Source organism: Phyllostomus discolor, chromosome 3 (genome assembly GCF_004126475.2).
Source record: "Phyllostomus discolor isolate MPI-MPIP mPhyDis1 chromosome 3, mPhyDis1.pri.v3, whole genome shotgun sequence".
NCBI classification, from domain to species: domain Eukaryota; kingdom Metazoa; phylum Chordata; class Mammalia; order Chiroptera; family Phyllostomidae; genus Phyllostomus; species Phyllostomus discolor.
The window spans coordinates 147,778,329-147,794,105 of NC_040905.2; the positions used below are offsets into that span (position 1 = coordinate 147,778,329).

General features: G+C 35.1%; 1 protein-coding gene across 2 annotated transcripts in view; it reads right to left on the reverse strand.

Annotated features, from left to right (window-relative positions):
- The window catches only part of FOCAD (focadhesin), a 321,941-nt gene that overhangs the window by 155,268 nt on the left and 150,896 nt on the right, over window positions 1-15,777 (reverse strand). For both annotated transcript variants that reach the window (XM_028508513.2, XM_036021544.1), the window contains exons 12-15: window positions 11,798-11,902; window positions 11,293-11,394; window positions 10,633-10,763; window positions 8,526-8,652 (exon numbers count right to left, since the gene is read on the reverse strand). In XM_028508513.2, the coding sequence (XP_028364314.1) occupies window positions 8,526-8,652; window positions 10,633-10,763; window positions 11,293-11,394; window positions 11,798-11,902 (465 nt within the window). The remainder of the gene's footprint in view (window positions 1-8,525; window positions 8,653-10,632; window positions 10,764-11,292; window positions 11,395-11,797; window positions 11,903-15,777) is intronic.

The following is a 15,777-nucleotide window of genomic DNA, read 5'->3' on the forward strand; positions in this document are numbered from 1 at the left end:
AACACTGAAAATCTATTTTATAATGAAAACATTATTTTCATTATAATCTTAATGTAAATTCTAAAGAATATCAAATCTTAGGCATTATTCAATCACAAAAGAAAGTATGAGAAAAGAGTCTAAATATCATTCTCACAAAATGATTTTTCCAATGCCACATCATGACATGATCAACTAAATACAAACAAGATTAGCAAACACACATTAAATGTAATTTATATTTAGAAAAATGCTGTACTAAAAAACAATGATTAAGAAATTGACTTTGTCTTTTTTACTCTATACTTTTTTATTGTAGTTTTTAAAAATTTAATCTGTTATATTTTTCATTACCATTTAGTCCCTTTATATCCCCCTCCCTCAGCAGTCACAACACTGTTGTCCAAGTCCTTGAGTCCTTTTTCCTTTTTGCTCAATCCCTCCACCCCCACCAGTCACCACCCCTCCCACTAGCTGTCATCCTGCTCTCCATCTATGAGTCTGTCTCTGTTTTGCTTGTTAGTTCAGTTTGTTCATTAGATTCCACATATGAGTGAAATCATATGGGTTTTGTCTTCCTCTGACTTTTTCATTTAGCATAATATTCTCTAGGTCCATCCAATCTGTTGCAAAGGGTAAAATTTTGTTTTTTTGTGGCCAAGTCGTATTCCAGTATGTATGTCCCACAGTTGTTTTATCCACTCATTTACCGATGGACACTTGATCTGCTTCCATATCTTAGTGACTGTAAATAACACTGCAAAGAACACAGGGGTGCTTATGTTCATTTGAGTTAGTGTTCTCAGTTTCTTTAGATATATCCCCAGAAGTGAGGTCACTGGGTCAAAAGGCAGTTCAATTTTTAATTTTTTAAAGGTATCTCCATACTGTTTTCCACAGTAGATGCACCATTGTGCATTCCCACCAAAACTGCAAAAGCGTTCCCCTTTCTCCACATCCTCTTCAGCACCTGCCTGTTGACTTATTGAGGGCAGCCTTCCAAAACAGGTGAGAAATGGTATCTCACTGTGGTTTTAATTCAGCAGGTCTGACAAAGGGTTAGCTAAACTCTCCAAGCTCCTAGAGATCCCTCTTTGCTGTTAGATTTAATCACTGAGATAGCCTCCAGCTGTACTCAGCAGACTGACTTAAATTCCACGGGGTGGGACGAAAGGGATTACTGTGGGTGGGGTTATTGCTTTCCTTCTGACTGATGCCACTTTGACGGGAGCATTCTGAGACAGATGGTTACTGCTGTATGGGGAATGACTCAGCACAGGGATCCTGGGGGCTGTTCCTTCAGTTCCCTCCCCAGTGCCACTGGCCCCAGGCTCTCCTAACACATTTCAAGTCCACTATGCCCTCCCTTTGCCGGAGCCCAGGGTAAGTGGCTACAAAGAGAAATTTGTACATTGGACCTTTAAGAGGCTCTCTGAGTCTCATGCCATCTCTCCCTGGCAAACAGAAACCCTACTGCTTTTCACAGCCAGATGTTTGAGTTCCATTCCTGGTTCTGGTACTATAGGCTGGGGAGCCCAGCTTGGGGTTTAGACCCCACACTTCTCAGGTGTAAACCCCCAGCTGATGAATACCTCTCAGGAACTTCAGCCATTGCCCATGGGAGCCCAACCTGCCCTCTCACACCTCCACACTCCCTACCAGTCACATTGTGGTTTCTTACATTTGTCCTTGGTTATAAAGCTTCTCTCCAGCTCCAGTTCAGTTGGTTATTCAGGATAATTTTTCTTTAATTTAGTTGTAATCCCAGGTTGGTACTTGGAGGCAATTAGTGTGCTTCCACTTACTCCTCTGACATCTTGAGTTCCTAGGAAATTGCCTTTGAATAGACCTAGATTTGAATCCTGACTCTGCTGTATTTTAACTGAGTGACTTGAGCAATTATTTAATCTCAGTCAGTCTCCCAGAGTAAATAGTACCTATTGAGTGACAAGTAAGTTTTGGTAAGTTTAAATTATAACAAATATAATAATTATAGTATATAGTTTTTAAAATATAGAAAGCACTCAGTACATCAATAGATAACTAATAGTTCTACAGCTCAAAGCATTCCACTACTTTCATATGAAAACAAAAAAAAAGTTATACACAAAATATCAAAGTACAACATATGTGCCTTTATCTGATCTTTTGTATGGTTTAATAAACTGTGTAGTAAAAGGCCCTTAAAAAAAAAAGAAAAAACTCTTATGATTTCCTTTACTTAGAAGCATGAGGTTGAAATTAGTTTAATAATCATTCCTGTAGGAACTAAATGTAACTTGGCTGACCAGGAAAGTTAAAAGCAATGAAAAAGAGAATACTAAAGGAACCTGAATTTCTCCAAGAAGATATGTCAAGTGGTCAATAAACACAAGAAAAGATGCCCAATAACATTAGTCATCAGGAAAATGCAAATCAAAGCCACATGTGATACTACCTCACACTCACTAAAATGGCTCCAGTTTAAACAAAACAGCAGATAATAGCAAGTGCTCCTGAGGATGGGGAGAACACAGAACCTGCAGACACTGCCAGTGGAAATGTAAACTGGCACAGCCACTTTGGAAAAGAGCTATGGAAGTTCCTTATGCCGTTAAACGAAGAGTGACTGTATGACCCAGCAATTCCACTCCTGGATTATCTCTCTCAAAATGAAAACTTATATCCATACAAAAACTTGTACATAAATGTTCAGAGCAGTATTACTCATAATAGCCAAAAAACAGGAAAAAAAAGTCTATCAACTGATGGATACATTACATGTAGGATAAACATATGGAATATTATTCAACCATAAAATAAAGTATCTGTACATTCTGCAACATTGATGAACCTTGAAGTTAAGTAAAATAAGCCAGTCTCAAAAGACAGTATATAATTCTACTTATCTGAAATGTCCAGACTAGGCAAAATCCATAGAGACAGAAGGTAGATTAGTGGTTGCCTATAGCTAGAGGGGACTTGGGGGTAACAGCTAAAGGGTACAGGATTGGAGGTGGGGAGGAGATTAAAATGTTCTAAAGCTGATTGTGGTGATGACTGTTTAACTCTGTAAATATACTAAAAACCATTAAGTTGTACACATTAAATGGATGAAATAAATGGTTCATGAATTACATGTCTGTAAAACTTTTTAAAATGTGAGATTATTGGTTCAAGAAGCCATAATTTTACATTAAGTTAAAAGAAGAAAATTAAGGTGAATAGGGCAAATGTGATGAGAAAGCTGAATGGCAAAATTAAGAAAAGAGTACAAAATTATTAATTTTTCTTTGACAATGACAAACCTTCAACTTGAAAACTACTTTCTTCCAATCCCCACATTTTTCAAAGGAAAGACACAGAGTAACGTAAGAGCATCAGACTTGGAGGAGTCCTATGTCTACTTTTTTTTTTCCTCTCATTTATTAGCCTGCTGACCTGGGAAGGAGACAAACTGCCAGAGCCTCTGTTTGTTAGTTTAAAATGAATCCCCCATCACAAAATGTTCAAATTCATATGAGGAACACAAGAAATATTACCAATATTTTTTAAGTAGTTCAGCATAAAAAATAAACTTGTGAAGTCCTGAATCAATGTATCAACAGTGTTAAGGAAAGAAAAGTTTCTCTTTTCCAATTCCAAAATGCCAAACTGCATTCTTGTCTATACTGTCAGCCAAGATACCTAGAACTTTCTCCATTTTTTGTTTAGTAAAGTAGGACCAAAGAAAACCATACTGCAAACACAATCTTCACCTTGTCAGACTTGGCATGTAGATAGTATCCATCCTTTGAATCTTTCACTGCAGATCATGATAAATGATTAAGCAGCAATAGTTGAGGTCTTAATCTGACCCTACTAGGGACAAATGAATTTCATGATTTGACTTTCAAAACTGCAGAGTCCACTGTCAACCTTAAGAAAAAGAGCTCTACTTTTTATACAAGGTAAGGATGGGAAAGCCCAGTAAAACCCAATCTTGTATGGTTTTCCAACTGAAGTATTTTCTTAAAGATAGGCTATTCTCTTACCCTTACTGATTTTTAAAATTTCTTTGTCTTAGGATGTCTTTTTATATTCTTAATTATATTTGATAGTCAGGGATCTCAAGAGTAGTGAATAGACAAATCACTACCAAATGCTGCTGGGAAAGAGATTTATGACTATGCTGAATATTTTCATTCTTGAAACTCTTGGCAGCTAGAGATACTTCACACATGATATCAATTAGGAGACAGAATAAACAGCCTCACAGAATGCATGCTGGCTCCTGTGGATAGCATGCTGGCAAAAAACCCAGAAGATTAGCTCAAAATTAGTAAATGTGACCTGGCAAGAGCCTCTGAATTGAGTATATTTTACAACTTTAACACACATCACAGGACATAACAGCAGCAGTTTCACAACTAATGAACACACACAAAAGAAGCTTGGAAAGGCTTAAAACAGAAAGATATATTATTACCTTCTATGCTCATTAAGGGAGAATAGACTATTTCTACATATTCAGATGAACATAAAGCTATTCATCACCAAACATAACAGAGAATATTTTTGTTATCAAAATTAACAATGATGCAGTTTCAACAAATTCCATAACTCAGAACACTAGTAATATCTATAAGGAAAACATGATAAGTAACAATATTCATCTTTAATAAATATCAATAAAATAGTAAGTTCATCTTCTAAACAAGAAAGAGAAATGAAAATATGAGATAAGAAAATAAGTCTTCCTTACAATAAAGTGAAGTTAACTGATTGCTAGTATTGCTTTATGATTTATTAATGTCCACCTTATTACAAAAAAGATTTAAAGGGGCTAGTATCTATTTGTTAGAAAGACATGTTGAATTCTTATTTCATTTGCACCATCTGAGTTGAAGTTTATTAAAAGTGAATTTTGATAAAAATATTATCTTGATTTTGGATTCCATAACAGAGAGAGAAGGAGTGGGGAGAGAGATAATGATGAGAAACAGAAATGCCTTTAACCAAGCAATTATTGAAGTATCAAAATAAGAAATAAGGGTTTATTAAATAAAATACCTAGACATGACACCTCAATTCCTTTAAAGGACAAATGGAATGGAAGAGGCAAGGTAGTTCTACAGGCTAAATATTTGTATCCCCCTCCAAATCCGTAAATTGAAATCCTAATCCCCATGATGATGGCATTGTGAGATGGGATCTCTGGGAGGTGATTAGATCTGGAGGGTAGAATTTTCGTGATTGGGATTAGTATTCTTTTATAAAGAGACTCCAGGGAGTTATCTTGCATCTTCTGCCATGTGGGGTTAGTGAAAACACAGCTGTCTCTGAGAACCATGACCATCTATGAACCAGGAAGTTTGCCCACACCAAACACCGAATATGCCCATACCTTGACCTTGGACTTCCCATACTCTAGAACTCTTAGAAACAAATATTTGTTGTTAATAAGCCATTCGATTTATATTATTTTTGGTATAGCAGCCCAGATGGCCTCAGACAGTAATACAGTATAAATGTGGGCTCAAAATTATTATTTTAAGTAGTAGTTTGGATTGGGGAAATGGATTTGAGGCTAAATATTTAGCAATCCATAATGGCCTCTGTTAAGTATAGAAACAAGTACCAAGAGCTTCTTTAGCGGTGAAGGGATAGGATACTATTTGAAGAAAGAAATTAAGACACTATCATTATGTGCGTTTTAAGAGAAAGATTTAAAAGAAAAAAAAACCTACTTAAAACCTTCCCGAAGGCATTGAGTAGATCCAATTATGTACTAATTTTTCAGAAGCAAGTTGAACATTTAAAGAGTACCTATAGGGGCACAAATTATGCAAGGTGTTTTTCTTTTTTTAGATATTATTTATTTTTAGAGAGGGAAAGGGAGGGAGAAAGAGAGGAAGAAAAATATCAATGTGTGGTTGCCTCTTAAGCACCCCCTACTAGGGACCTGGCCCGAAACCCAGGCATGTGCCCTGACTGGGAATTGATCTGACAATCCTTCAGTTACCAGGCTGGAATTCAATCCACTGAGCCACACCAGCCAGGCCTATGCTAGTTCTTTTTTGTGTGTGTACTATCATTTTATCCTGATTGGAAGAAACAGAGACTCAGGAGGTTAAGAAAAGTAGACAAAGGATACACCAATAAATGTTCTGTATCAGGTACAGTCCTATGACCACCTAAAAAAAATATGCTTTGTATTACACTAGAGGGCATTTTTCATATCTCTGGTAATGACTACAATGAGTATCTTAAAGACATAGAATGAAAAAAACAGTACTACACCCTTAGAGGCTTAGATATATTCTGATCTGAGAGTCTCTTATGAGTTAATGAGCATCAGTAGGCAATAGAGCCTTAGAGTAACAGCAGAGGGCAGATGGAGAACGCAATGCAATTACAGACCCAATACGACAAAATTACTATTTGTCAGGGGGGAAAGTTAATTTCAGAAATAAATTGATTTCTGTTTGGAAAAAATAATGAAAAGAAAATACTCCAAAATGGTGACAGTGGTCACCTTTTGGAGGTACTTATATGAAAATCTTCTCTCAAAACTTCTTTTAAAACTCATTTAAAAATCAGGTTTAATGAAAATAACAATTATTAAAGTGATACTTCCCAATTCTAGATGACTGGAATTGAAGTAATAAAATACAAGTCCCTGGTTATGTGTAGTATTTTCCCTGCTGCAATAGTCCTCTGCCATGAACCCTAAAAACTTTGCTGATGATTGAGCAATGAAAACCCCACCTTTTGTACACATCGGTTCCTGAACAGTGATGACACCTGCTCAAATAAGTGTTTACCTAAAAGACCATTAGTTTACTTATACCCAGACCCTGAGTAAACACCTAACCTACATTTTCCTCATTGATAAAATGTTATTATAATCCCTACATTGCAGAGTTGAACACAAATGAAAATTCTTACTTTGCCCAGGGACATGAGGTTACAAACACTCAATACAGTTACTGCTTGCATTATTAAACTATATTCATTATTATCAAATCCACAATAGTTATCATAAGCTAAAGGAATTCTACTTAGTCTCATTCTATAAAAAACTGATACAGAGATCTGATCAGATAACTGGGGAGGAGTCGAGAGGGGCCGCAGGAGGGGGTTGCCTGAGGTAAAGATAAGCAGTCTAGGATGGGATGAGCTGAGAAGCTGAATACCTCTGAAGCACATGGAATTAGGGGCCAGAAGATTTAAAGTAAAAGGAGGGCAGAGTCTGGCTCTCTGGCCCTCTTCCTGGAGGACTGTGGTGCAGCTGCCTGCATTTCCCAAGAGACAGTGTTTGGGATGGGAGAAGAAACTCTGGGCATAGCCCAGGATCTAGCTGACCTGGCAGGGATGGCAAGGTTCTTCTTCTTGGGGTGTCCTAGAGGGAACAGGCTCTGAGGCAGGAGCCTGCCATTCTTCCAAAATTGTGTGGCTTTTGTATCTTATGTTGTTTTAGTTTGTATACTAATCCTATAGAAATAAGATAATTAAAAACTACCTAGGGAATGATAGGGAAATGGAAGAACTAAAGAGTTTAGTCTTAATTGAGAGGGTTAAGTGATAAAGGGTATAACTAAAGAGTTACAGTTTAGCCTTAATTGGTAGACTTAAGTAATTAAAGCTGTAACTAAAATGTTAAAGATTTTAGCCTTAATAGACTTAAGTGACTAATGCATTCCAAAACTGTGTAGCTTTTGAATAAAGACTCCTTTTCTGTATCACCAAACCTTCGCCTTCAGAATTTTGCCTGGAAGGTGTCAGTGGGCAGCAGGCAACAGGACCCCACCTGCTATTCAGTAACAAAACTACAATTGTGTGTACTCTGTCATAAACCAAAGTATAATCGATGAATTATCATTGATGTAATTACCACATTTCTCCAAAACAGTAAAGATTCTCTGCTGTGTTGTAATTTTGGGAATTGTGTAAAGCTCAGAAAATGATGTAGAAGTTGAGTTCTAACACTGATCCATCCAATCTGATCACTAGGAAAAAAAAAGCTTCCTTTGCTACTCTTCAGTAATTTTTGCTGGCTATAAAACTACCACTAGCTGATGCCAATTTCCTCAACTCATCTGCTTGTAAGGCTATCTAATCACAAAACTAAGAAGCAAACACATTCAAGAGTTCTCCTATAAGCAAAACATCCCTTTCTGTATTAACAAAACTAGAATGGCTATATAACCGTTTAATTCAAGGCTACCCTTTACAAAGGATGTCTAAAGTAGGTCTTGCTCCAGTCCCTCAACCAAAAATCTGGGAATGAATATTCAAATGTTCAGTTACTTGAATCTAATCTTACATTCTTGTAACTGATATACCTTATAAATAATTTGTTAGAAATGATACACACCAATTCAAAAAAAGCCTACTTCAGGAGGGTGGGGGAAGTAGGAGAGGGTGAAGAGAGGATAAATGGTGATGAAAAGAGACTTGACTTGGAGTAATGAACACACAATACAATATACAGATGATCTATTATATAGAACTGTACCCCTGAAACCTATATAATTCTGTTAACCAATGTCATCTCAATAAATTAAGAAAAAAAAAAAGCCTACCTCAGCGTGGCAGAGTGCATGAAGACCTTGCAACACCAAGGCTGCTGGAGTAGCTTGATCAGGCTTGGTGCATTCATTCAACACCTGGGAAATAGCTGCCAACATATCTGCACCGTGCTGATACGGCCTACAGGAAGTGACAGTTTAGAAAGATTACAGCCAGCGAGCTGCAGTAGCACTCCCATGTCTTTTACTTGAACCAAAAGCATTAATGCTTTCCTTTACCCTTGTGCCTACTAAATATTGACCCTCATATAATAACACCATGTATTTTTCTTCAAAGATTTTCATCATCATCATTTTTGCTCAAAGTTAAGGCTCATTTTTGGTATAGAAATATTATCTCAAGACATTAAATGGTATTCTCCTTATAGTATTCTCCTTATAGTATTCTTCAACTTACAGTAATGTATAAGTTGTCTAAATTGACAAAATTTCAAGTGTATAATGGTGACAGGAACTTACTGAGATTACCAGTAAGAAGAGAGCTAGCCCTGCCTGGAAGTTGCTCAGGTATCTGACACTGGCTATAAAAGTGGGTATTGGATAGCAGATGATTTGTTATAGTAATGATACTAGCTAAAATGGCTATACCTATCACAATGCTGATGAGGATGATGATAAAAAATAATAATATGAATTATAACCGATGAAACACCTATCCAGGCACTGTGCTGAATTTACTCATACTTCTTGCTCCCACCTTCCTCTCCTCTCAATGCTACACATATTGTGTTATCTCCAGGATGCTTTCAACTGCATAAGGAAATGCTCAGGTTCATCCTCTGCGTTCCTTGTAACCCTGCAGTGATATAATGATACTTTTCCCCAGTTAACAAAATATCAATTGATGAAGTTGCCTGATTGGATTCTATGCTTTCACTGTCTGACAAATGGAAGTCATGTTCCAAAATGGGACAATTTGACAGATCTTGAGGTGGTAATTGAAAGGAACACTGAGTAACTTCTTAGTAGACCCTGATCTGGTCTGATATTTATCCTCTCCTGAGCGGAGCTTTATGAACGCAAAATTAAAGGGTCAGATAATAATCTCTCACCTCTAAAACTTTTTCCATGCCCATACCTTAAGAGCATCCAAACTCTCAGGTGTTGTGTTCCATGTATGGAACTTTGAGGCTGAGGTCATTTTTGTGTTGCCAGAAGGCTGGAGCTTAGAAAAGAGGCAGAACTGCTGAGGCTTAGATATATTCTGATCTGAGATTTCACATGAAACAGGAACCATCCATGCTATCAGCACCTGGGCCAACCCATTCATCACACAGCTTTACAAAGGACCATTCACTGGGTCAGTACTGAAAATTGGGATGATGGCCCCAGGAATTCTACAGTGCAGTGGCTAAAAATATGGAATGGCAGGAATATAGCTCATTTTGAATGTATCAAATCTATTTCCTCCCTAAATATTTTTACCTTACTCTCTTAAAGAAAAAAAAATCTGGCCAACTGGAGCTTCGCTTAGTGTTATTGCAGTCTTGTCCCCTCCTCCCTGTTTATCAATTCATCCACTGGAACAGCCAAGTCATCTCCTTAATAGCTGCATGTTTTTCTAAACCCTATAGTATACATGTAAATTCAAGATCATGTCCTTCCTTGTAATAATTCCTAATAATTAATTCCATGCAATGAGTCACAAATAAGGCCTTGTCAATTAAAACTAGATAAAAATAGTTTGATTTCCCTCCACAAAGAATGTGTAAAGTAGGTTTGCTTCACTCCTACCAAAGATCTCTAGGAATGAATATTCAATCTTTGACAAAACTGCTTAGGTTTCAATGATTTATATATAGAAAAATAAAAAATATATATCATGTTTTATTATAATATTAAACTGCCATCCCAAAAAAGATATAAATATCCTATAAAGCTAGGTCAGCTATAAGACTAGGCCTGAAATGAAGACACGCTTGCTTCCCAAAGTTATTTTCCAATATTACTAAATTTTACCATCAGAAAACTTAAATTGAAAATTAAAATATTACTCAAATATTTTCTGCCTATCTTTCCTAGAGGCCTGCTTGTAAGTTAAAAAATAAGTGCAAAATAACATTATTGTGGTATACATTCCCAAGAGTTAAGTACATCTTACCTTTGCTTACATATGTCTCTGATCGATGCTGCTTTAGCAATCAGTTTTTCCCATTGGACTTCCTTGCCCACAGACAGAGAGGGCGTATCGGACATGGCCATGAACCGCTGCAGTTCAGGATAGACACGATCCTACCAAAATAATTTTACAAAAAAGGTAATTTCCCAATTTGAGTTGAATAATCATTATCTACTTTTATGCAGCATTTTCATCTTCAAATTTCCCATCTGCATTGCAAATTATAATGTATTTCTTCTAATCAGCAGAGAAAAAGGCTGTTGTGATTGCTAGGGATTTCTTACATTCCATGTACCGTTCATTTCATAAAACAAGAAAAAAGTGGCTAAATCAAACCCTAATGACAAAGGCTCTAATCACTTATAATCATATTTCTATTACTTTTCCACACAAATGGAAAACTAAATTTCAGAATTAAAGAAATAAGATTATTTTCTATCCTCAGTTTCTCTCTGAGAGTCAATCACAACTGACTGCATTACTGATCAAAGGTGTCACGCTAAATCAAAATTTCTCAAATGCAATCACTGATGTCACACAGTACTACCATATCAAAGTCCTATTACACATAATGATGCAAATTAGTTTCCTTCATTGAAAGAAACATGTTTAATACTCACACAAGTATATGTCTGAGCTTACCTGCTTTTCCCACAAAGATGTCAACAAGCGCAAAGTGACAGCCCTTAGTTGTGGAGTGGTTCCCAGAAGTTGGATTACCCGTAGAATTTGTCCTATGCACACCTAGGAAATATTTTAAAAATTTGGGTTTCATAAATGTAAATGTAGATAATTCCAAAGTTACCAAGAGATTTTTAAAACCCCTTATTATGAAATAAAGACCTAAATGGAAGCTTACTATAGTCTTACACATCTTCTCAAAGATTGGGGATAGCCTTAGGAAGGGTTATCTACCAATCCTGAGAACATAAAAACCTTACTTCAGATAACTGCCAATGGAAAAACTTGGCTATTGATTTAAAAGAACTTCTTACATATTTTAATAAACACTTTTGGCTCAACAAGGGAAGTAGTGATCACAGCAAAATTAAGGACTCAAAATTTCAAATAATTACAACCAAAATTAAATGTATTACTCATGCCTTACTTTCTTTTTGCCTTGAAGTAAACTGGTTAATATACAAACCTTGTGAACACCAAGTGCAGGTAAAGTATATAAGATATCATTGTATAATACAGGTTCCAGTGGTCTTCCCAATTTGAACATCAAAACTGGAATCAAATTTGGTACCTAAAGTGAATTTAAAAAAGATATTAACTATGCCTTATGAAAGAAATCAATCTATAAAGCAATTATTATTTCATTTTTATTCAGAAGAGTAAAATAAATATGAATTATATATAAATTGGAAGACTAAAAACTAAGTTAGCAATGTGTTGTTGATGGTAATTTTATAGTACCACTAATATTCTCTTTTAAAATTAGCTTCCAAACACCAACCAAAATAATGGTTTTTTCCTAAAACAACTATAATATGATATATTTACTCTTAGCAACACAAAGCTAGTTAAGATATATACTGCCCCAAAGAAATTTACAGTACTAATGAGCAGCTAATACTTAGGATATATAAATAATAAAATAATTCCACATATTGAAATATTCAGTTATGTTATTCCAGTATGAAATGCTTAAAATCAGTTGTAAGGTGGGAAGAGTTAATAAGTAAGGTCCCATTTCAATCACTATGCATAACACAATGAAATGAGAAAAGCAATTCATCTGTGGATCAGAAGACTTAATAATGTTAAAATAGTAATATTTCCCAAGTAGATCTACAGACTCAATGCAATCCCTCCCAAAACACCATCTGTATTCTTTGGCAAAATTAAGGAAGTAATTGTAAAATTCATATCGAACAGCAAGGGATCCCAAATAGCCAAAATAATCTTTTTTATTTTTTATTATTGTTTTAATGTGAGGATTTATTTTCCTTTTTATTTTATTGTTTATTACAGTTGTCCCAATATTTCCCCTTTTGGCCCCCTCCAACCACCCCACCCCTCATTCCCACTGTCAATCCTGATCTCACCGATAAGTTGAATCTAATCAACAAAACTAACTAGCCAAAATAATCTTAAAAAAAAATAGAACAAAGTCTGACAACTCAAACTTCCCAATTTCAAATTTTACTATAAAGATACAGTATGGTACTGGCATAAAAATAAAAATATAGATCAATGAAAAAAAACTCAAGAGTCCAGAAATAAATCCTCTTATTTATGTTCAATTGATTTTTGACAAAAAAATGCAAAGAAAATACACTAGGGAAAGAATAGCCTCTTTGAAAACTGGTACTGGGTTTCAACAACCAGATATTCACATGCAAAAGAATAAATTTGGATCTCTTCCTCACACCACATGTGAATGTGAATTCAAAATAGATTTTAGAGCAAAATGTAAGATCTAAAAGTATACTTAAGAAAAATACGGTTGACCCTAAAAGAACACACCAACTTCCCACATAGTTGCAAATTCACATGTAACTACTATAGGAGTAAATTTTTATGACCTTAGGTTAGTCAAAGCCTTTTTCAGATGTGACAACAAAATCACAAGCAAGAAAAGGAAAACATAGATTTCATTAAGTTAAAAATATTTGTCTGTCAAAAGATACTATAAAGAAAAATAAAAAGACAATCCATAAAATGGGAGAAAACATTTGCAAATCGTGTATTTAATAAGGAGTTTGTATCCAGAATATATACAGAATTCTTGTAACTTAAGAATAAAAGGAAAAATAACCCAATTTTAAAATAGCAAAGAAGCTGAACAGATATTTCTCTGAAGATAAATGGCCAATAAAGAGAGAAAAAGATACTCAACCATCATTAGCCTTGACATTATTAAAAATCAAGACCAGAATGATATACAACTTCACACCCAATAGAATGCTTATACTAAAAAAAAACAAAAACAAAAAAAAAAACAAAAAAAAAAAAAAAGACAATAGCAAATGTTGGTAAGCATGTGGAGAAATTGAATCCTTCATATACTGCTAGTGGAAATGTAAAATGGTGCAAATCCTTCAGAAAACAGACTGAGAGTTTCTCAAATGGTTAAAGAGAATTAACATATGATCTAGCATTTCTATTCCTAGATGTCTACCAAAAAGAAAGAAAAACATAAATCCACACAAAACTTGAATATAAATGTTCATGCAGCATAATTCAGAACAGCCAAATAGCAGAAACAATCCAAAATAGCCATCAACTGATTAATGGATAAATAAAATGTAGTGTAGCCATACAATGTAATGTTTGTTATTTGGCCATAAAAATGAAAAGGAATCAATATGGATAAAACTTGAAAATATTATGTAAAGTGAAATAAGCCAGTCACAAAAGACCAATTATTGTATGATTCCATTTATACAAAATGTCCAGAATAGGCAAATCTATTTACAAATACCTAATTATAAAAGGTAATTGCTTAGGATTAGGAATCTGCAGGAAAAATGAGGTGGGATTGCTAATGGGTAGAAGGTTTCTTTGGGGGAGTGATAAAAATGTTCTCAAATTATTTTTAATTATGTTTGCACAACTCTGTAAATATACTGAAAGTCATTGTAGGGCACACTTTGATCTAATTATGTGGCACATAAATTACATCTTAACAAACAATTTTTATTTAAAATTTTTTTATCCTCATCTGAGGACATTTTTTCGTTGCTTTTAGAGACAGTGAGAGGAAGAGGGAGAGAAGAGAAAGAGACAGAGAGAGAGAAACATCGATGTGAGAGTGAAACATCAATTGGTTACATTTTTGTATGCACTCCAATCAGGGCTCAAACCCACCCAACCTTGTTATGTGCCCTGACTGGGGCTCAAACTTATGACCTTTCAGTCTACAGGATGACTATCCAACCACCTATAAGCCACACTGACCACAGCAAAGCTACTTTTATTTTTTAAATTCCATTCAAAATTATTGAATGAATACCTACTATGAGCAAGAAACTACTTGAATGCAAAAAAAATTTATTTTTCTTAGAGTGCATTTCAGTTTTGTTGCTCAGAAACTTTTTGAATTTCTTTATATGCTGTAATCTTAGAAATCCTATTCCTTCCTAACTTAGAAGGCATTTACTTTAATTCAATTTCAAAGAAGAAAAAATCTTAACTCTACCAACAAAAATATAACAGTTCAAAATTAATTCATTAACAAGCCTAACCATGTTATGTAAGGGCAGTATTTAGAACTATGTATACAATAGCTAAAGTCTCACAACAAATAGCCAGGATTTATGATTTTTTAACAATTGCTGGGGCTCTATTACAACAGAAGTTTCATCATCCTCACTTTGAGCAAATGAAAGGAGACAAATTTTTGAATTGGCTTCTTATTCCCCATTTAAATTAAAAATAAAGGGTTATCTTAGATTGTCTGTACATATCTCAGTGAATTACCTCTTCTGGGAAGATGTCTACCCAGGCACTTTGACAGATACTTAGTTCTGGGAAGGGCAATCAGTACACTTAGTGGCATTTTATAAAATAATTTATTTAGTCCTATGGCTTTTAAACAACTTTTAATTATACTGTCAGGAAAGAAATAAAGTACTCTATTTATGCTAAAGAGTGCAGTTCCTTTATGAGCCTTGGAACTAAAGAAGTATGTAGGGTTATCTATTTTCTCTGGCAAGATCAGAAATGAAAACACAAAATGGGAAATTTTTACAGTAAATCATCTTAGGCTTAAAGTCAAAGAACATGTATAAAGGACCCCTGGACAAAGACAACGGGGTGGCGGGGGTGGGGGGAGGATGGAATGTGGGAGATGGGGTTGGGTAAGGCAGGGGAGAGTAATGGGGGAAAATGGGGACAGCTGTAACTGAATAATAACAAAAAAGAACACATTTTTAATCCAGAAATATAATAACCTTAAGCTTAGTATAGTTTTTGAATATATTATAATGCTAATTAAATCCACAGGTCAATGGGAAAAACACAAAATAGGTGTTACTTCATTAGGAAAAGACATATAGATACATAGGTGTGGAAAATTTTTTTCATAAAGAATGGACTATTGTTTTCCTAGTGAAGTAATATGTATATATATACTTGAGAGGTCATTATGAGCTCTTGATTCCTCTGTGCTTGGGC